Source organism: Anomaloglossus baeobatrachus, chromosome 3 (genome assembly GCF_048569485.1).
Source record: "Anomaloglossus baeobatrachus isolate aAnoBae1 chromosome 3, aAnoBae1.hap1, whole genome shotgun sequence".
Lineage (NCBI taxonomy): Eukaryota > Metazoa > Chordata > Amphibia > Anura > Aromobatidae > Anomaloglossus > Anomaloglossus baeobatrachus.
The window spans coordinates 605,730,936-605,755,463 of record NC_134355.1 but is presented as its reverse complement, the minus strand read 5'-3'; the positions used below and the strand labels follow the sequence as shown (position 1 = coordinate 605,755,463).

The following is a 24,528-nucleotide window of genomic DNA, read 5'->3' as shown; positions in this document are numbered from 1 at the left end:
GGTTGAATATTAATTTTGTATTATCAGCAGGGGCATGAATATAAATGTTCCAGGGCTTAAAGAAACATAACTGGGCCTTATACAGCAATAAAAGTTACATATCCTGAAAGGGCTGTACAAGCTGTATTTCAGGATACTGCTGTGTTTCCCCAAAAATCTACCCTAGCAGATCTAACCTGAAAATAAGCTCTAGCAGGAGTATGCGGTCTTTTTGGAGTATGCTTAAAATATAAGCCCTACTCCAAAAATATGCCTTGTCGCCGTTCAATAAGGAAGTGTTAAGGCAGCTAAAAAAATTAAATAATACAGCAGGACACTTCATTAAAGAAAGCAAAAAGAGAGTAGACTGCTACAAAAGAGAGGAGACAGCCCCAAAAGATAACAGACCTCTCCCGTCAAAAATAACACTTATCAGACCCTTAACAACTGCAGCCAGCAAGTGACAACGGTGGATGGGCTCTCCCACAGAGATCTGCATCGCTGTCAGGTCCCTCACCTTTCCACTCACACACATACATCGTGTTCCAGTATCACTCCGCTCTCTCACAAATCCATACAGCTGATCACAGTATCATTCCACTTTCAAACACACATCCGATCGCAGTATCACTCTGCTCTCTCACACATTCACACATCGGGTCCCAGTATCACTCCACTCCCACAAACGCACACACATCCGATCACAGTATCACTTCACTCTCACACACACACGTCGGGTCCCAGTATCACTTCACTTTCACACACACACACACCCGATCGCAGTATCTCTCTTCTCTCTCGCACATACACATCCGATGACCGTATCATTCCACTCTCACACACACATCCGATCGCAGTATCACTCCGCTCTCATACAAACACATTCAATTGCAGTATCACTCCGCTCACACACACACATTCGATTGCAGTATCACTCCGCTCTCACACACACACACACACACACACACACATTCGATTGCAGTATCACTCCGCTCTCACACACACACATTCGATTGCAGTATCACTCCGCTCTCACACACGCACACATTCGATTCCAGTATCACTCTGCTCTCACACACACACACATTTGATTGCAGTATCACTCCACTCTCACACACATACACATCCGATCGCAGTATCATCCTGCTCGCAAACACACATCCAATCACAGTATCATTCCGCTCTCACACACATATTTGCTTGTATCACTCGGCTCTCTCACAAACACGCACACAATGGGTCACAATATTACTATGCTCTCATTAACTCTGCGAGAGATACTGCATCTGGCCAGCAGGTGGAGTGACCGCTGTGTAACGCAGGGAAACCTGACAGCGATGAAGATCTGTATGTGAGAGCCCATTCACTTGACAACTCTACTTGTCCAGGGCTTGGTAAGTGTGATTCTCCTGGGAGGTACCTGCCTTCTCTTGGGGCTATAGTTAGCAGTGTATTGGGAATAGCCCTGATTTCCCAATGTAACGGGGGCAGGGGGCGCCTCAGGGGGTGTAGTCAAGTCCCCTCGCCTTGTGGGCCGCAGGCTGAACCCCGGCCCGGCTGTCACTTGCAAAGCAGGTGTGTTGTTGGGGCAGAGTGTGGATGCATGGGGCCCATTCATGACAGCATTCCTTCTGTGCTCTCCAGCTCCTTCTTCACTTTCAGGAAAGAGACAATTGCAGGCAGCAGATAAACCAAACACCGATTTATTAAACAAAGCTTCCATCTTTTTGTTTGCAGCAGGCTTACTTTAGTACGTTACAAGTTACAAGTCCTTTTCTACAAAAACGGTTTCCTTTTTCTCTACGGGCACTTTCCTTTGCCTGCAGGGGCCAATTGTTATCCCCCTAGCAGTGGTACTCCTATCCCGATTTTAGTCCAGCCCTTTCCCAGGGATTTGTATTGAACTAGGGGACGGCTCCAGTACTCACTACCGGCTCCGGATTAGATCCAACTTCTCCACTCCACTGCCACAGCACCCACTCCTGCACTCTGCCCCGGCACTTCTCCTCAGCTCTCTCCTGTGTTACATCTCACAGCACACTGTCCTGCATTCAGAGCCCAACCCCCCTTCTCTTCCCTCCTAGGCTGCCCTGCCCCTTCCTTCCCTGTCACTGTTACCAGGGGAACCACTCACTACACTGGCACCTAAGGGGGGGGAAGAACCGTACATAACACATAACATGGTACAATGTGCCACCATACTCCTGTGGCGTCTTCAGGGGGGGATTCTCTTTCCCGGTTCGGGGGTCCGACTACCCCTTACATTCCTCCCCTCTTTAACCTCAGCCTCCTGGCGAGGTTCCGCACCTGCAAGACAACGCATATGGAAAACACACACACCTTTCTTCAGCAGTATTCTTTTTCTTTCTTATCAATAAAAAAACATTTTAAAACTAACGTATCAAAGCACACCAGATTGGCACACAAGTCCGGTGCCCGGAGTCCCTCCAGGGGAGCTCCCGGTCTTGGCTGATCTTCTGCCCGGAGGCTCTCCTCAAGCGCTCCCGGTCTTAGATGAGCCGCGACCAACAGAAACAAAAGGGTTCTTTACTTAACAGTCGCGGGAGAAGTCCATGCATAGTCCCTGCATTCTTCTATTCCCGGGTTCAGTTCTTTTAACGTAGCTTTAACCATAAACACTTACCGGCTTCCAACAGTACCGGCTTTCGACAACAAACAGATCTTTTTCTTCCGGATGATTAACCCTCACGCTGGGTGGTATGCACGCAGCCATTCAGCCCGCTGGGCCCTCACAGATTCGGAGAGGGATTGTCCAGGTAAGCAGGGTAGCCTGTGGAACGGCTCGTAACATGGCTGTGGCTCCGGTACTTCTTTCTCCGATTCGGCCCAAACTCCGCCCCCGGCTTCACTCACCGGGTCCATGCTGTGCTGGCGATGCCTTCTGTTTCTTGCAGCGCCGCCCACATCTCCGGACCTCTGCAGCTTCTTGGGGCCGGTACCTCCCCTCTTTGGGCGGTGCACTCCGCTCACTCTGGGCTTCTTCCTCCGCCCAGGCCAGCCCAGCACTTTTCGTTTGGCGCCAAATTTTCGCGCCTTAAGTAAACCCATGAAGACGGCCGCCATCTTGCTGCCATTTTGTGGCCCGTACAGCACATCAGGCACCACTTGGTCATCTTCACAGTTTCTGGTCGGGGTCTCTCGCATGCGAGCCCGATCCTGCCGACTACGCCAAAATGTAACGGGGGCAGGGGGCGCCTCAGGGGGTGTAGTCGGGTCCCCTCGCCTTGTGGGCCGCAGGCGGAACCCCGGCCCGGCCGTTACTTGCAAAGCAGGTGTGTTGTTGGGGCAGAGTGTGGATGCATGGGGCCCATTCATGACAGCGTTCTTTCTGTGCTCTCCAGCTCCTTCTTCACTTTCAGGAAAGAGACAATTGCAGGCAGCAGATAAACCAAACACCGACTTATTAAACAAAGCTTCCATCTTTTTGTTTGCAGCAGGCTTACTTTAGTACGTTACAAGTTACAAGTCCTTTTCTACAAAAACGGTTTCCTTTTTCTCTACGGGCACTTTCCTTTGCCTGCAAGGGCCAATTGTTATCCCCCTAGCAGTGGTACTCCTATCCCGATTTTAGTCCAGCCCTTTCCCAGGGATTTGTATTGAACTAGGGGACGGCTCCAGTACTCACTACCGGCTCCGGATTAGCTCCAACTTCTCCGCTCCACTGCCACAGCACCCACTCCTGCACTCTGCCCCGGCACTTCTCCTCAGCTCTCTCCTGTGTTACATCTCACAGCACACTGCCCTGCATTCAGAGCCCAACCCCCCTTCTCTTCCCTCCTAGGCTGCCCTGCCCCTTCCTTCCCTGTCACTGTTACCAGGGGAACCACTCACTACACCAACAATAAGGCCTACCCCGGAAATAAGCCCTAGTGCATTTTTAAGAGCAAAAAAGAATATAAAGCCCTGTTTTATTTTCAGTGAAACACAGTGTTAGTATGTTGAACTGCAACTAGGGCTTATTTTTGGAGTGGCTTGTATTTTAAGCACACTCCTAAAAGACTGAAAAATAATGCTAGGGCTTATTTTCAGGGTAGGTCCTATTATCAGGGAAAACACGATAGATAGATAGATAGATAGATAGATAGATAGATTTTAGCATATCTGGATTAATTTTTAGAGAATCAACAAATAGCTTTTTCAAATATATTTTAGATTAATTATAAACCCCTATTTTCCGATCTAGTTGCTTGATACTTTTAGTGATTATTTCAGCCATAGATTTTTCTGATTCACCCTCACAACCTATTGAGTGATGGATCATTCCTTTGTCACCAGCCAAGATATTTTCCGGCAACCATGATACTCTTCACCTAAAACTGATTTCCAATGCTAAATAGGAAAAAGTCAACTTTTTGGTCTCATTCTTTTTGCCAAAATGGAAATGATTGGTCAGTCAACCTTAAAACTGCTGAATACTACATCTATAATTAACCAAGAGATCAATTCATAAGCGGAACCGATATATTTCCGTCATCTTGCGGCAATCAGATGAAGAGCTTATCACCCTAGCTGCTGTCAGACCGGTAGATTGATTTCCCCGTCTTTGCCCCATAAGTATGAATTAATGCAGTTTTCGCTGAATCTTAAGAATCTGTGTCAGGTACCAACAATCATTAAAAATTCTTTATGCATAGAAAAAAATCCCTAAGTTAATTTGTTTCGCACATCCGATACCGGAGTGATTAGCATCATGTATTTACTACCCTGGGGTGAGCTAAGTGGTATTCCCTCATCTATACGTGAGACACATTTCAACTATATATTTTCGAAGATGAATTTCTACGATTTCTCTTCATGGCAAGAGAGCGTGAAATCTATAAAGGGAGGGGGGTATATAAAAATAATATTTATTAAAAAAGGGGGAAGCACGTTGACAGTCTAAAGAGGCTAATGGATGAGAAGGTTGAGCGTTGCGCTCCCTCTGACGGTAAGCATTTTCAGGGTTCATTAAATCTGGAATCATCATCGCCTGCGTTGTAATATTTTGATAATTATTTGAAGTCAGATATTTGTGAATATCACTTAATGATAAAATAGTATTCTCTACTACGTGGATCCATATATACTGCATATCCTACTGCAGACGTCTGCCTTGCACCACGGCCTCTACCAGCGTCATTAATTATGCCAATGAATTGCATTAGCCAGTAATTGATTAGCCTTTGACTGGGAATATTATTTGGGGCAAGAAGATGGTTAATCAGCACACAGCGAGACGTTGTGTGTGCCGGCTCCGGAGACGGCAGCGCTGGGGAGGCTGCATTGAGCGGACTGTCCTTGGTTGAACTTTGCAGAGTCTACGCTATACATTTTTAAAGCCACGTCTCTTATAGAGCACATGAAATTCACCGCCGCAGATGCCGAGCATTTATGTTTCATGTCAGGGTTATTGAGGGAGGAAGAGAAGACAACAAGGAGGGAATGTCTCTGCTTCCTATTTTAGCATCTCGCATGGGTACACAGTTGCATATGAAGACTGGAGAATATTTTTCGCCTTTGATAAAATCAATGAGATATGAAACCCGTCAAAGTAAATAACCTGGAGGTTTTTTTTTTTATAAGGCATGGAATAATGTAATCAGAGAGAGGATGAAGGCTGCGATTGTGCCACTGGTTCCTTTCTTCTTTTTTTTTTTCTTCTGTTGATGTCATGTATCAGCTGTTTTCTATATGAAATGACTTTATGTTGTGGGTTTAGAATAGAAGCAGCAAGAAAGGGAGGAGTTGTATTCAGAAAATATGCTGCAAATCTATCATTTAACATGTATATTAATATAAAAGTAAAAAATAAAGTCAATTTAACAGAAGTAAGGAAAGAAAAACATGAAAATATCAGAAAAAAGAAATTGGAAGAAATACGTATAAAGTGTATACAGTATATAAGCAGTATATAAATATGTATATATATACAATATAAGCAGTATATAAATATATACATATACATTTTAAGCAGTAAATAAATATTATACATTTGCAGTATATAAACTGTATATAAATATACATATACAGTATGTAAACAGTATATAAATATATATATATATACAGTATATAAACAGTATATAAATATATATACATATACAGTATATAAACAGTATATAAATATATATACATATACAGTATATAAGCAGTATATAGATACATATACATATACAGTATATAAACAGTATATAGATACATATACAGTATATAAACAGTATATAAATATATATACATATACAGTATATAAACAGTATATAGATACATATACATATACAGTATATAAACAGTATATAGATACATATACATATACAGTATATAAACAGTATATAGATACATATACAGTATGCAAACAGTATATCAATATATATACATATACAGTATATAAACAGTATATTAATATATATACATATACAGTATATAAACAGTATATAGATACATATACAGTATATAAAAAGTATATAGATACATATACAGTATATAAACAGTATATAGATACATATACAGTATATAAACAGTATATAGATACATATACAGTATGCAAACAGTATATCAATATATATACATATACAGTATATAAACAGTATATAAATATATGTCTACAGTATATAAACTATGTATATAAATAAAAATCTTACGTGCATTTGTAAAGATCCACTTATCTCCGAAACTTCCAAGCCGATTGTCAAATTTTGACACAATGTCCCCCCCCGAGCCCTGCAAGTGTTTCGGTCCACTTATCACAATCCACGCATGCGCGCAACCGTGGAAAATTTCAACTGTTCACACAGTTCGTAGAGCACTATATGCTGCGTCACCACGATCCACGCATGCGCGCAACCGAAGAAAATTTCAACTGTTCACGGTAGACTAACAAGCTCACTCTATGGTTGGAACCGAGGCGAAACCACGCCAACAGTATAGAGATGCAAAATGACAGTCATTATCTCACTCACTCAATTGACAGACGATTGTCCAAAACGTGACCGTCCCATCACAGATTTTGTGTCTGTGACTGGAGTGGGAAAATGTTATATGCTGGGAGCGAGGTGCCCATTATTATGATACGAAATATTAATCAGCCAAAACTCTGCAATGGCACGTGGTTTGCAGTCAAAAAATTGATGAGCAACATAATAGAAACAACAACTTTGACGGAACTTTACAGAGGTGATCATGTCCTCATTCCTCGAATTCCCATTATTCCATCCGATATACCGTTTCAATTCAAGAGAGTGCAATTCCCTGTTTGATTGGAGTTTGCAATTACTATCAACAAAGGTCAGGGTCAATCTTTAGAATTGTGTGGTCTATATTCACATACGGATTGCTTCAGACATGGACAATTGTATGTTGCATGCTCTAGGGTTGGCAAACCAGACAATCTTTTTATCTGTGCAGCCGATGGTAAAACCAAAAATATTGTATACCCACAAGTGTTGACAATTTAAACTCTTGCTGGAAACGTATCTTCTGTTTTATTTCTTATCTGTTAAACGAGAATGTGCCACAGCGAAGCGTGGCAGGGTACAGCTAGTATTAAACAGTATATAAATATATATACATATACAGTATGTAAGTGTGTGTGTACATATATATATATATATATATATATATATATATATATATCGCAGTACACTATATAGACAAAGTATTTAGACACAGTTCTCAATCATTGAATTCAGCCCCATTAAGTCACTTTAAATTGCCCTAGGTGTATAGAATCCATCCCCACCCCATGCCACCTGCCCTTACTATCGTTTGTGAAGGAATGGCTCGTCTTAACGAGGTCCCCAAATTCTAGAATGGTTCTGTCATAGGACGTCACTGGTATAACAAATCAGTTCATGACATCACTTCCGACTTAAATATTCAACCATCCTCTATAAGTGAAATTATTGAGAAGTAGAAAAAACTGAAGCAACTCAGCCACAAAGAGGAGACCATGTAAAGTTATAGTGCGTGGTCACTGAGTGCTGAGGAGCAGAGGGCAGAAAGGTCACCAACGCTCTGCTGACTCCACAACTGATGAGCCCAAATCTACATTAACATTAGCATCAGCCCGATGACATGGCTTTCCATGGTGAAGGACAGCCTGCAGCCTTACACCACCATCGGGTGGAGTGGTGTAAAGCTGCCACCACTCGACTCTTGAGCAATGGAAACATATTTTATGCAGTGATGGATCACACTTCTTTATCTGGCATCTGATAGAGGAGTCTTGGTTTGGTGAATACCAGGAGAATGTTACCTGCCTGACTATATTGTGCCAGTTGTAAATTTGGTGAAGGAGGGATAATGCTATGGGGTAACTTTTAAAGATTTCACTACTGCGATTCCACAAAAGCCTAAATGTTCCTTTCTTATTGTTAAATTAATCAGAAATTGACTACGGTATTTACTTCAGAATGTCTCTGTCTTATGTCTATCAACATCATAGTCTTCAACTTGTGTGATATTTTGGTATTTTATACAAGCTGTTTCTTAAAAAAAATCTAAGTTCTGATAATTTTTGGACACCTAAAAAGATAAATAGTTGAAACACATAATTGTGCATTGAAAAAATAGAAGTTTTACAGAAAAGTGTCTGTCTCTGACCACCAAAACCTTAACAGATTCATTTTTTTACTAGAATTTTTAGATTTCCATGTGACTTAACTATCTGGTGGGATGTGATGATTCAGAGTTTTGTGCTGTTTAGCTGAAGACCCCAAAAGTTCCCTTGATGATCCAATTTTTAATAAATATATTATTAGAAAAAAATCCATTAGCACCATTCTCATTAATCTTAGTTGGCGCATAAATGTACCAACGGGATCTATGCACAATCTCCATATCAATCTAGGGATATCCTGGGCTGAAAGAGGAACAGAAATTTTGCAAACCCCGTCAACTAGTTTTGCTTTCTTTCCTGTATGGGACTGGGGGTAGCCATTATACGTCACTACATTTACAATATCAGTTTCTGGTGAGACCAGTTTCACATATCCATGTTTCATGGTAATGAAACTCAGTATACAGTTATACAGTATGACATTGTTGAGTTTAAGTCAACAAATCAAATGGTTGTTCACTCACGAGGACAAAATTGTAGGTGCACTTTACGGGAAAGGGAACATATTCTTGCTCTTATTCTTACACAGTTATATATACAGTATACTTTGCCATTGTATGAAAATAAGATCTCCTAAAAAAGTACACAAAAATATGCAAAAATAGCACACTTTACAAAGATCCACAGAAAGGGGGGATGAATTACTTTAGTTTTTCTGTGTATGGGACTATAAAAGTGTTTTACACATGCAGCTATAGCAGAACAAAGTGAAGGTTCTGGAGTGGGCATCTCAGTCTCCTGACCTCAATATCATTGAGCTACTCTGGGGAGAACTCAAGCGCGCAGTTCATGCAAGAAAGCCCAGGAATTTACAGGAACTGGAAGCTTTTTGCCCAGAAGAATGGGCATCTTTATCATCTGAGAAAATAAAGAGCCTCATCCACAACTGGCACAAAAGACATCAAGCTGTCATTGATGTTAGAGGGGGCAATACACGGTATTAAAGGGAACCTGTCACCACTTTTTCGGCCTATAAGCTGCGGCCACCACCAACGGACTCTTATATACAGCATTCTAACATGCTGTATATAAGAGCGCAGGCTGCTGTGACAACATAAAAAACACTTTATAATACTTACCTAATGGTCGCTCTGTGGGCTTTATGGGCGTCTCTGTTGTCCGGTGCCGGCGCCGCCTCTTTTGGCCATCTTTGTTCTCCTTCTTCCCTAGCCGCGATGCATGACAGGTCCGACGTCATACACACTTGCCGGTATTCAAGTCCTGAGCAGGGCAGATCAAAGTATTGTAGTGCGCCTGCGCAGGACTGGCGAGTGTGTATGACGTAGTCGTGTCAGGCACCCAGGGTTTAGAAAGAGGATGAAAATGGCCGAAAGAGGAGGCACCGGCACCAGACAACGGAGACACCCATAAGGCTCACAGCGCGACCATTAGGTAAGTATTATAAAGTGTTTTTTATGTTATATCCCCGGCCTGGGCTCTTATATACAGCATGTTAGAATGCTGTATATAAGAGCCCGATGGTGGTGGCTGCAGCTTATAGGCCAAAAAAGTGGTGACAGGTTCCCTTTAAGAACAGGGATATGTGAACTTTTGATCAGGGTCATTTGGATGTTTTTGGTTGTCATTATGATTTAAAAAATAGAAAACAGAGTAGATGACAATAAATGACTTCACCCAACCACTAATCATGAGTGGAATACAAGAGTTTGTGTTATCATTCATATTCTCTGAAAAAAGGTCAAGAAAGCAAAAAATCTGCCAGGGTATGTAAACTTTTGAGCACAACTGTATGTTCCTATATGTGTGCTCATAAGCTTCAGACTAGTTTTAAACTATATAATTGCAGAATCATCTATGTGATCTTATATAGCACAAAAACGACATTGACACCATAGCAAAAATTGCAACAATAATACAGAACTGAAATGGGAGGAAAAATGTAAACCATAACTAGACAAATACAGTAACTGCGTGACCCAGACACAGGATGAAGGATCCATGTCAAACATGTTGGACCAGAAGTAACTAACTCTGACAAATATGTGTGGGTGAATCTCTGCATTTCTAGTGCGCCCTAGGCAAAAATATCCAAAACTGAGTTTTGTTTAAGCCGTGTGTGTAATGTGTATTTCTTTTCCCTGAAATGTCGGTAAATTACATTCTGCAGTGTAAAAATTCTAAATAACTACATGTCAGAATGGATTAAACCGGGGTGCCCAGATTAAGATGATCAGCAGATGTATGGGCAATGCTAGAATATATTACTGCAAAGTACCAGCCACATACTAATTTGTACGATCTGATCTCTATTGTAGTGTTTACGGCTGTCCTTTGGCCAAGAAAAGGAAAACCCAAGAAAACAAGCCTTTAGAACCTTCACCAAAAAGAAAACCTTACTCCTCAAAAACTGACAACTCCTCGGTAGACGAGTGCTATGAAACAGACGGCACCGAGGAAATGGATGAGAAGGAAGAGGAAGAAGAATATTCCGATGATAACGAAGACCAGGAGGATGAGGAAGATGAGGAGTTAGATAGGGATGATGATGATGAAATAGAAGAAGATGAAGAAGAAGAAGATGAAGGAGAGGAAATAGAAGATGATGATGACGAGGAGTACGATGACGAATATGATGATGATCAAGGTAATAACGTGGTCTTTGAGGTGTTATTTAATTTCTTCTGAAGTTGTCACTAATGCCCAACCAATCAACCACCCATTCTTCTAATAGTGAAAATAGTAAAGTATGGAGAACCATAAGGATATTTATCTACATAATGCTTTTTTCTACTCATCATAGTTTTGCTAGATTATTATGATTTTGAAACAGACTTCTTAAAGGGAATCTGTCACGCGGTTTTCGCCATTTAATCTGAGAGCAGCATAATATTGACATAGAGACCCTGATTCCAATGATGTCTCAGTTACTGAAATGCTTTCTGCACTTTTCATAAAATCACAATTTTATCAGCAGGAGATTATCATCAGAGAACTAGTAAACCTGCTCACAGATACTCCTCCATATTCATTGGCTCTGTATAACCCGCCCCATCACTGATTGGCAGATTTCTGCACGCATTGCACATATCAATCAGTGGTGTGGGCGGGGTTATATGGAGTATAACACCAAAGAAGAAAACCAAACAAAAAGTCACAAAAAATTGTCTTTATTAATATTCAATTAAAAGAGCAAAATAAATATTCCATACTTAAATTTTTAAAAAACACACGACCATTGACGACAGTCAATGGTCACGTGTTTTTTAAAAATTAAGTATGGAATATTTATTTTTCTCTTTTAATGAAATATTAATAAAGACACTTTTTTGTGATCTTTTGTTCGGTTTTCTTCTTTGGTGTTATATATTAAATTCCGAATGGTCCTATTGGTCCAATATACCCTTACTCTTATAACTATGATCTTTTGATAATAATATAATTTCATACATTATTTCTGTTGGTGTGGTATGGGTTCCTTCTCTAATTATTGGGGTTATACAGAGGTCAATATTCAGAGAACTGGTAACCCTGCAGCAGAAAAAACAGGGATTGCTGGAATCAGGGTTTTGTCCCCACATTATGCTGCTTTCAAATGTGATAGCAAAAAACATGGTGACAAATATCTCTAAAAGGACGAAGACTCTCATCCTTTTTTCAAAAAAACGTTTTTAGGAATGGCTATTGAAAAAACAGTGTTTTGACTTTATAGAGGTTATAAATGGCCAGTTTTTGCTCTTATTTTGTTTACTCTGATCCCCTGAGTATTACAGTAGCACTATATAAAAAGGCCTATATCTCTAAAAATGCATCAGATAGTACAAAAAAAGAGCAAAATACTCAGGAGAGGAGCAAAAAGAAAATAAGAGTAAAAACTGGCCATGTTTGACAGGCTCTCCCTGAGTCAAAAGGACAGACCTTTATTGGCCCATAAAGTGTGGCTGCAATGTTTTGGTCCCTGGGACCTTTATCAAGCTTGATAAAGGTCCCAGGAATAATAATAATAATAATAATAATAATAATAATTTTATTCATTTATATAGCGCTATTAATTCCACAGCGCTTTACATACATTTGCAACACTGTCCCCATTGGGGCTCACAATCTAAAGTCCCTATCTGTATGTCTTTGGAGTGTGGGAGGAAACCGGAGAACCCGGAGGAAACCCACGCAAACACGGGGAGAACATACAAACTCCTTGCAGATGGTGTCCTTGGTGGGATTTGAACCCAGGACCCCAGCGCTGCAAGACTGCAGTGCTAACCACTGAGCCACCGTGCCGCCCTACCGAAACACATTGCAGCCACACTTCATGGGCCGATAAAGGTCTGTCCTTTTTGTAATGTATGGAGTGCTGCCTTCACCATTCTATGTATATATATATATATATATATATATATATGTATATAGATATACATATATATATATATATATATATATATATATATATATATATATATATATATGGGTATACAAAAATAAACATATATATATATGTATGTTTATTTTTGTATATATATATATATATATATATATAAACACATACGGTATATATATATATATATATACACATATATATAGATATATCTATATATATATAGGAATATATCGTACAATGGATTTTAAAAGATTTTTCAAATAGATATTGATTAAAATCTACCTGTTGTTTACACATGTTCATTTTATATATATATATATATATATATATATGATGAACATGTGTAAACAACAGGTAGATTTTAATTTTAATATATATATATATATATATATATATATGTTTATTTTCGTATATATACATACACATATACATATATATATATATATATATATATATATATATATATATATATATATACATATATATATATATATATATATATACATATATATATATATATATATATATATATATATATATATATATATATACAAATATCGTACAATAGATTTTAATAGCCTCTTCAAATAAATATTGATTACATCTACCTGCTGTTTACAGATGTTCATCTTTTTACATCAATTTGAAGTCAATTTTTCGGATTTATTTCTTTATATATTCTTACAGCAAAGATTCTTCTATCTTGGAGCAAAAGCTTTAAATTGCCACCATAGACTTTGATGTCATTTATGATGAACCGGGCACTAGAACTGTGAAAGAAAAAAGTTGGCAAAAATTGGTCCACACTTCTCAAAAATGTGCAAGTGTTCTGGCATAAAAGCTTGGAGAAGCTGCGTACGTTTGGTGCAACTAAATGCTGAATTAACAGTGATGAGACTTTTTTTTGCCTAGCTCTGACAAAGTGAGCAGTGCTGGGGCAAAACAAGGTTGTGGTGCCAGCCATTCATGAGGAGCGAAGGCGCTAATCATGCCACAAATTTTTCTCTGGCAAGGACTGGAGTAGGATTTGTGGTGAGGCGGCACAAAAGAGGAGCACACCACCTGTCGAGGGCTCCTGATTCATGGTTTTTCGTGAATCAGGAGTGTCTGACTCCTCATGAAGACCGGCATGAACAGATATATCGAGCCCTTTAAGTGATAAAATCCTAGCAGCCCACAGTGACCTCTAAAGATGGTTTCAGGACTTACAGCAATCTGTTGAGTTCCCTATAAGAGTACTCAGCCAGTAAGCGCCCTCTAGTAGTGGCGGCAGCCAAAATCTTCAATTTTTCTATTGAGTTGATTCAAAGTTTTCTATTAGAAAAACTAAACCCTAACCACTGTTAAAATATTTGGGGTTTTTAGAAATCACACAGCACAGAATTTTGGTCTCATTTACAGTGTAAAGCTTCACTCACACGAGGTATGAATCGGACAAGTGCAATGTTTACTATGTGCAGTGCGATAATCGCATCAGCTGACAATGGACGATATGGGGAAATTAGTCCCTCCCTCTCCTCCGCATCTGTGATCTAATCACAGGATCGGATCACAGTTGCATGACACTCGACTGACGCTGGCAGCAGAGCATGAGCCGAAGGTGATTAGCATATCACATGCAATGCACTCACATCTGATGCCATACCATCATGTGAATCTAGCCCAAATCTGACATTTTTCAAGGCTGGACATATAAGACATTTCAGGGATACACTGTATACCAGTAATATCGCCTGGTCTGCTGGGTTCTGCTGGTCATCTTACCCCATGCAGCGGTATTGAGCTGTGGTCGGCAGACAAAAATTATTGGTCTCTGTCAAAAGAGTACATTGAGATTGATTTCATGCAGGGACTGGACATTAAGAAACGTCCGGTAGTTATGGTATCTCTATAATAGCTTGAAGGAAAGTGATACTATTCCCATTCTATGTCCTTAGTTGAGCTGTTAGCCAGCCGCCTTAAAGAGCCCCTTTCCTTTTCACACTAAACCTGTAAAAACTCCATGATCTTGCCATCTTCATCATCAATTTCAAACTTTTTTTTTTGCACATACAAATTGAATAAGTGAAGGAAACTCTTCTGATTGTCAGTTTTTATACACTGTGAGTGATTCCTTTTCCTACAAGTAAAATATATCTTTGTACCGTGTTAGCCAGTAGAGATAAAAAAATTTGTTTAAAAGAACTGAAGTCCTCAGTGGTTGATACCTCTTAATGGCTAACTGAAAAGATGGTAATAATTGCAAGCTTTCGAGACTACTCAGGTCTCTTCATCAGGCATGGTCCTTTTCCTAGGTATTTTTCCAGCCAGCACTATATATGCTGGAACTTCTTTTCCCTCACTTTCCAGCATGATCTAAAAAAAAAAGACTGATGGCACATCCTACCTTTCTAATGTGAAAAGGTGCAAACTGAGAGCATGAAACATATTAACTAAAAGGAGACAATTGCACTCTGCAGTGCTAAGATATGTGGAACAATGAATATAGGAATATAGACATGCATTACTGCTATGAAAAACGTGGAAAACTTGAGATACTTTGCACACATAATTGGCCAGTTTTATGTGAGCCCAACAGCCAGCGGCAAGGCAACCTCTTTTTTGTTGGGTCCCTGCCCACTCTAATGCCTCTCTTTGGGTTAAAAAGCAACCTACAATTTATGGGCGGACAGGAACCTGCAAATGAAGAATTAAAATCGCCTGAGGCTGAAGAGAAGGAGTGCTCAATCAGAAGGCATAACCCTGTAATCTAAGAAAAAGACTGATGGCACATCCTACATTTCTAATGTTAACAGGTGCAAACTGAATATGAAACATAGTAACAAAAAAGAAAACAGCTGCACACTCTGCAGTGCTAAGATATGTGTAACAATGAATATAGGAATATAGATATGCATTACTGCTATGATAAAAGAACATGTAAAAATTGATTTTAATTCTCCATTTGCAGAAATTGTAGTTTTTTTTTAACCCAAAGAGAGGCATTAGTTTGATAGGGACCTATCAAAAATAAGATCACCTTGCCGTTGGCTGTTGGGCTCACATAAAACTGGCCATTTTTGTGTGCTAAGTATCTCAATAATTACATATTTTTTCATAGCAGTAATATGTCTATATTTCCATATTCATTGTTTCACATATCTTAGCACTGCAGAGTACAACTATCTCCTCTTTGTTCCCAGCATGATCTGCACTATTCCTTCTATTGTTCACTAGATTGCTTGCCCTGATTCAAAAGCTTACCTCTGTGAGATGTTGAGAGACATGTAAGCAGAAAAAAAGAGACACAGCATCGCCCGCACTCACTGTAATCTGTAATGGATTACACTCGACAACCGGCAGGGGCCAAGCAAGTTTGACAGAAGGGAGACACTTTGGGCAAATAAAGAACTGTGCAATTTCATTGGTCAAGCATTGGCCGTTAGATAAGCCTAGGTTTATTTATATTACAGTGACCATTTATTAAAAAAAAAGATGTATGGCAACTCATACCCGTATATTTATAAGTGCAGCCCATTCCTCTATAGTTACAGCTAAAGTACTTCAATTAATAATGCTTCCAGAGAGACTGACACACAGAGTGCAAAATGCAGCTATATCATGGAGTCTTATTATGTTGGTCATCTCACACCACTCTACACATTGAGCAAAAGGAAAAGTAAGGATGGACACATCGTCTTGGAGCTGCCACAATGGGTTGATCATGATCACCTTATGCATATTATTGCAGCACCCATTTTTTATAATTTTGTCCTGCATGGAAAATTATGACATGTTGGAAATCACTATATTAGGGACTTTATCTTCATTCCTGTAAAAAAAATAAATCACATGTAAGTGGTTTCCAACCTGTGCTTTTCCTCAATATATTTGGTGCCTTAATATCAGAACAACCTCATTGGGAGTACCGATGATGGCAGTGAAAGGGTCAGCACTGGTCTTCTACTTTATGCAGCAAATAAAGGATCAGCACTACAAACTTCATAGATGATTAAAAGGGATTTATTCCATAATTATTCAGGATAAAATCAAAGAAAAGAGAATGCGTTTTTGGCTAATAAACCTTTTTCAGACACCTTATTAGCCAAGAACGCGTTCTTTTTTCTTTGCTTATATCCTGAATACTTATGGAATAAATCCCTTATAATCGATTATGAAGTTTGGAGTGTACAAGTTTGGATTCAGGCACCGTGGACTGTGAGTGTTGCCTGTATATTTTGATTTGTCTCCTCCTCTTAAGGGGGCTTTACACGCAACGACATCTCTAACGAGATGTCGTTGGGGTCACGGAATTCGTGACTCACATCCGGCCTCGTTAGCGACGTTGTTGCATGTGAAACGCACGAACGACCACTAACGATCAAAATTACTCACCTAATCGCTGATTGTTGATATGTCGTTCTAATCCCAAATATCGTTGCTGGTGCAGGACGCAGGTTGTTTGTTGTTCCTGAGGCAGCACACATCACTACGTGTGACACCCCAGGAATGAGGAACAACACCGTACCTGCGTCCTCCGGCAACAAGGTGGGCGTCACTTTCTTTCAGCTGCTCTCCGCCCCTCCGCTTCTATTGGACAGCTGCCATGTGACGTCGCTGTGACGCCGCACAAACCGCCCCCTTAGAAAGGAGGCGGTTTGCCGGCCACAGCGACGTCGCTAGGCAAGTAAGTATAGTGTGATGGGTCCTAGCAATGTCGTGCGCCACGGGTAGCGATTTGCCCATGACGCACAACCGACGGGGGCGGGTGCTTTCACCAGCGACATCGCTAGCGATGTTGCTGTGTGTAAAGTGGCCTTTAAGCGGGCTTTGCACGTTGCGACATCGGTAACAATGTGTTACCGATGCTGCAGCGATAGTCCCGCCCCCGTCGCACGTGCGATATCTAGTGAAAGCTGCCGTAGCGATTATTATCGCTACGGCAGCTTTACACGCACATACCTGCCGTGCGACGTCCCTCTGGCCGACGACCCGCCTCCTTCCTTAGGGGGCGGGTCGTGCGGCGTCACAGTGATGTCACACGGCAGGCGGCCAATTGAAGCGGAGGGGCGGAGATGAGCAGGACGTAAACATCCCGCCCACCTCCGTCCTTCGCAGTCGGCGGCAGGTTAGGTGAAGTTCCTCGCTCCTGCGGCTTTACACACAGCGATGTGTGCTGCTGCAGGAACGAGGAACAACATCGTACCTGTCGCACCATCGGCATTATGGAAATGTCGGAGGCTGCAGCGATGATACGATAACGACGCTTTTGCGCTCGTTCATCGTATCAAAAAGGTTTTACACGTTGCGATATCGACTGCGACGCCGGATGTGCGTCACTTTCGATTTGACCCCATCGACATCGCACGTGCAATGTTGCAACGTGCAAAGCCGCCCTTAGTGTCCTGCTTATCAGAGCAATCTCCTGCAGCAGCTTATCGCCAGTATTAGTGAGACAAAAGTGCCGACCCTTTCACTGCCATGAGCTGTACTCCCAATAAGTTCTGATATCATTGCAAATAGACTGAAGAAAATCAGAGGCTTGGAAGACACTTGCATACACTTTTTTTGCAGGAAGGAAGACTAGTCAAAAAGTTTCATAACTTTCCACTCTTCACTAACTTCTAAAATAAAAAGTTTAGTTACTCTTTAAAGTTAATAGCAGCTATCTTAATGCAGCTTTATCCAGATCCACATTGTGTTTATCCACTTAAATGTCAAAAGAAACAGAAAAAAATCATACAGAGCAGTGATATTTAATATAACAGGTATCAACAGCGAGAAGATCCTGACAACCCGTCACTCAGATCAGTATAAGTGAATGGAAATAGATGACTTAGTGTCTCAGCTCAGGAGTTTGTTTTTTTTATTTGCATTAAGTGTCAGCAGTTGAGACGAGAGCCCTCAAGTTAGTGGCGGCTGTTTTCTTTGAGTTGCCACGCTGGCACCAGGTTTGTCTTAATCCCTTATAGACACAGATTCATTACTTTTTTTTATTGCTTCTATTATAGTTATTGCCAATGTCAAGTAATAATTAAATGGCATTCTGACAGGTTGAACATTACATCATTAACTGTGTGTTTTTTTAAAATTTCTATCAATTACAAAATTTCATAAAAATGCGGGTGATATATTCTAGCAAAAATGACAGCCATATTGGTATTGGTTTAGTGAGATAAATATACAGAATATATATAATGATAAGAAGTAATGAATCATAAATAGACATATTATTTTCTATGATTTCATTTATTAGTTTAATCTAAAAACAGATATTACTACTGCCTGGACTCGTAAAGAAAGCCCAGGAGTCCTGCTTGCCACACCCACAAACACTGATTGACAGGTAATTCTGTATGAGCTTGGGCACCTGTAGAACCTTTTCTATGTCGGTAGTCAGCTAACTTTTTACATTAATATTATGATTAAAAAAAAAATAATATATATATATATATATATGTAAATTAAAAAATATATATACATATATATATATATATATATGTATATATATATATATATATATATATATATATATATATATATATATATAATGATTGTCTATTTTAATACATTCTTAATTCTAAGACCCTTTAAATATTAATAAAAGGTGAAAACGTAAAAACAGGTATACATTGCATACCTTATATACTCGAGTATAAGCTGAGTTTTCAGCCCATTTTTTTTATGCTGAAAACGACCCCCTCGGCTTATGCTCAAGTGAGGGTCCCACAAAAAATTATTCTCACCTGTCCTCTGTTCCCGCGATGTCCTCTTACCTGCATCTTGCAGTCCGCAGACACATAGACCCCTCGGTGATCTCATCTGGTGCACGGAGCCGCCGCTGCAGGCTGCCGTTATGGCATTACTGAAGTTGAATGCTTTGCAGCGCCGTAAAGCATTCAACTGCAGTAAAGCGCTGGTGGCCTCGTGTACAGAACGCGATCATGAAGGGGTCTATGTGCCTGCGGTCCACAAAAAGCACACCTACATGATCGCGTCCCATACACGGGGCCACCACTGCTGCTGTCAGTGCTTAACTGGAGTTGAATGCTTTGCTGTGCCGCAAAGCATTCAAGTAAAGTAAAGCCATGACTGCAGCCTGCAGCGGTGGCTTCTGCACCGGACGCGATCACATAGGGTTCTATGTGCCTGTAGACTGCAAGAAGCAGGTAAGAGAACACCGCAGGAATGGAGGACAGGTGAGAATAGTTTTATTTTTACGTATAAACAACGACATAATAGGGGACAAGAAGGGGACCGGAAAGAGGCTCATTACTAAATGATGGGCACATTACTGCAGGGCACATAACTAAACGATGGGCACATTACTATATGGCAGAAGGATGGGCACATTACATTTTATTGGTATATATTTTTACTTTTGAAATTTTCCAGTAGCTGATGCATTTCACACCCTACACTTATACTTGAGTCAATAAGGTTTCTCAGTTTCTTGTGGTAAAATTAGGGCCTGGGCTTATAGTCGGGTCGGCTTATACTCGAGTATATATATAGTAAGTAAAAACTAAAACACAAGTTCCTAACAAAAGGTGAAAAGAAAGTACAATAAACATGACTACATGAGTAACAGACTGACTAGTACATAAAGAGACAGGAACTATCCATGAAAGTTTACACGGGAAGGGGGTTACAAGACAGTAATTGAGGGTAGGAGGGTAGGAGCTATTAAAATGGCAGTGTATTGACTACCAGGGCGGCAAGGTGGCTCAGTGGTTAGCACTGCAGTCTTGTGGTGGCTCAGTGGTTAGCACTCCAGTCTTGCAGCGCTGGGGTCCTGGGTTCGAATCCCACCAAGGACACCATCCGCAAGGAGTTTGTATGTTCTCCCCGTGTTTGCGTTGGTTTCCTCCGGGTTCTCCGGTTTCCTCCCACACTCAAAAAACATACAGATAGGGAATTTAGATTGTGAGCCCCAATGGGGATAGTGTTCCTGATGTATGTAAAGCGCTGCGGAATATGTTAGCGCTATATAAACATAAAGATTTATTTATTTATTGTAGTTCGTAGACTTTTCTGAAAATGTAGTTTTTAGGTTGCTTTCAGTGGTTTTCATGGGGAGGAAAAGTGTGGTTTGGGTAGCAAGTTCAAGAAAATTGGGAATGGACAAAAGAAATCTTGGAGACTATTGTATGAGGTAGAAACAAGAGGAAAAGAAAGAAAGGTCTTGTGAGAACCCGTGATTAAGTGTGGGTAGATTAGGTTGAGCTGTATGGAGGTTTTTGAGCCTTGTTAGATATTGTGAATGTTTAGAACTAAATTTTCTTGGCAATAGTTTCTCAAGTACAAGTATTAACTTAAAGGAAAGGCAAATAAGTGATGGGAGAGTGAATAACCAGGGCAATAGATTGGTGGGTGGATTGGAGATTGCTAGATGGGAGATCATGGAGATGGATGTTGCAGTAGTCTAGGTGATTGTCACGCAATGACTCTAGAAGTTCTAAGGTACACAACAACCCCCAGCAAGCGCCACAACACACAGGGTACACATTACAACGGTGGGCCCTTGTGCTATGGAAAGGGGAGCAGGGTCACCTCATAAACTCACCAAATACTGATCCCTGCACTCCCTAACGTCCCTATACGGGTTATTTCACCCCGTCGCCAATCGCGTGCCTATCCCTGTCTTTTCCTGAGCTCAGCCCTGTATGGTGTAGGGGAGCAGAAATGCTAGTCCCGCTCTAGGTTAAAGACACAGAGAGGATAAGACAGACGGTAAAATAAACAGCAATCATACAAAGCACTCTAAACAACAAGAGGTAATAATGAGAAACGGACCAGAAGGGAAAAACTAAAGAAGACTAAGGAAGGGAAAACAACACAACTTTCTCACAGCAAATGTTCTCTGAATGGCTTCCAGTACTCAGCTCACAGGTTCCCTCTAGAGGCACGTATAGCAGAAACTATTACCAGCGGTTACCTGGACTAGAAGAGAAGCCTTTATAGCAGAGCTAATTAGCAATAGAGAACAGCTGACTATTGCTCACACTCAGAATTTCAGGAAACCAGAGAATCTACTTAACCCTAGTTGTGCTGGATAAAGGAGAATCTTCACAGCCAGCAGTATTAAACTGAGCAAGTGTGTATGAAGCCCTGTGCTGTGATCTCCTGACACCAGAAATCGGAGGGACCACTTTTCGTGATGGTACCCTTGTGACAGTGAGAGATTATAAAGGTATGTACTAGGATTTTAAAGTTGAGAAAAGTGTTTGAGTTGGCAGTACCAGGAGGAGGTAAGGGCTTGGAAAAGTGGCTCCAAAGACCAAGCAGAGTTAAAGGTTACCCTAATCGAATGGGACTATAAGACTAGGAAAGCTGAGACCTATGTGACTTTTACATTAAGTAAGGGGTGATGTTAGAAACATAAAAAGAAGGAGGAAAAAAACGAAGATTTTATATAGCTTGATAGCATGTAAATAACATCTGGTCTCAGGAGGTGTATCTGAGTCACCAGTGTAAAGCTATCACCATGGGATTTTATGAGCTGTCCTAAGCTAAAGATATAAATGGAGAAGAATTGTGTTTCCGGGACAGAACCTTACAGGAGATCAAGAGGTGGTTGGAGCGGTATGGAAAGATCCAGGAGAGGACCAAGTTTGTGATGCCAATGGATAAGAGATATACCGGAGAAAGTAGTCCTCTGTGTCACAGTAGGGTATAGGTCTAGAACAGTGTTTCTCAACTCCAGTCCTCGAGACCCACCAACAGATCATGTTTTCAGGTTTTTCTCAATATTAGACAGGGAATAATTCCATCACCTGTGCAACATTAAGGAAATCCTGAAAACCTGACTGAGGAAAACCTGAAAACATGATCTGTTGGTGGGTCTTGAGGACTGGAGTTGAGAAACACTGGTCTAGAAGGACGAGCAAAGAGTAATGCAAAATATAGATGAGCATTTGGCAGATACTCCGGAGTCCAGACAGGGCACTATCACTCATCATTCTTCATTTCATTTATAAAAGTGTCTGATCTTGACTACTGGACCACTCTTGACTCTGAGAGGCAGAACTTATTTTCCATTGGAACAAGAATCTTGTGTCTTAAAAAGGAATGTTTCTTGCATAATTTTTTTTTTTTGCATATTTATAAATTAAAGCCGGTCTCCACACATAACATTTACCAGCTCTGATTAAAATACCATCTCCAGCTGGAATATGATGAGGACAGGCAACCCTATTGCTTATCCACAGTTTGCTAATGCTGCATTGCTTATGTAGAGAGAAACCTTAATATACACCTGTCTTCTCTCACCTGTCAATGAATGACATTCAAAAAGGAACTTTACTTTCAGCCATATTGGCGCAAATTAATAGTACAGACGAATATAAGACACTTTGTATTATATCGTATCAGAGAATTCTACTTCCTTCCCCTTCTATCAGATACTTCATCCCCTTCCCTCGCCTCTTAAATTTACTATCCAATTTGAAATACCATCTCACATTAGACTCTTGCCCAGACAGTACAGACTCCAGGTCTCATGTGATAAAGTTAATTCTAATCTATGGAGAGGAGACTGGGGAGGAGTGAGGAGCAGGGAGAGGAAACAGGCAGAGGGGGAAATAGAAGCATTGTGGAGAACTTTCTAACAAGTCTTTTACCTCACCCCATAGCTGTTTAGCATTTACACAGCTCATATATGCTGTATAATTTCCCCCATGCTGTTGCAGCTTGTTTCTTTATGCTAACAAATTAATGAAGATCAGGAATCCCTCTGTGTGTTAGGCCTGAAACACACATCCGTGAAACACGTGCGTGTTTGGTCCGTTTCCGTGTATACTGGAGACACGGCCAAACATGCACCAATGTTATTGCATGATAAAAGCTCCACGTGCGTTTTTGATGCATGTCCGTTTGTCCGTGTCCGTGATCCGTACCTGTGTGCGTTTTGCACGGCAGCATGTCCGTTTTCTGCACGCAACACGCAGCACGGACCCAATGAAAGTCAATGGGTCTGTGCGCACGTCCTAGTGACACGGACGCATCTCTGTTTGCTCCCTGTACGTTTTGTGCTTTTTTCATGTGATGTCGGTCTTTTTTCTTTTTCTGTTTCGTTCTCTCCCTCAGTCCGTCGGTCGGTCTCTATGTCTGTCAGTCGGTCTCTCTGTCTTATCTGTCCCTCTCGCTGTCTGTCGGTCAGTTCTCCCCCTCTCTCATACTTACCGTTCCCCGATCTCCGGCGTTGCGCTGCACTGCTGTTATAAAAACTTCGGCGGCTTTTACTATTTTGAAAAAGCCGGCCGCCCATTAATTAATCTCGTATTCCTTGCTTTACCCGCCCACCGGCGCCTGTGATTGGTTGCAGTCACACACGCCCACCACGCTGAGTGACAGGTGTCTCACTGCACCCAATCACAGCAGCCGGTGGGCGTGTCTATACTGTGCAGTAAAATAAATAAATAAATAATTAAAAAAAACGGCGTGCGGTCCCCCCAATTTTATTACCAGCCAGATAAAGCCATACGGCTGAAGGCTGGTATTCTCAGGATGGGGAGCCCCACGTTATGGGGAGCCCCCCAGCCTAACAATATCAGTCAGCAGCCGCCCACAATTGCCACATACATTATATGCGACAGTTCTGGGACTGTACCCGGCTCTTCCC

At 40.9% G+C, this 24,528-nt stretch overlaps 1 protein-coding gene across 10 annotated transcripts in view; it reads left to right on the top strand.

Moving 5' to 3' along the window:
* The window catches only part of MYT1L (myelin transcription factor 1 like), a 746,199-nt gene that overhangs the window by 488,921 nt on the left and 232,750 nt on the right, over positions 1–24,528 (top strand). For all 10 annotated transcript variants that reach the window (XM_075341068.1, XM_075341066.1, XM_075341065.1 and 7 more), the window contains one exon: positions 10,867–11,195. In XM_075341068.1, the coding sequence (XP_075197183.1) occupies positions 10,867–11,195 (329 nt within the window). The remainder of the gene's footprint in view (positions 1–10,866; positions 11,196–24,528) is intronic.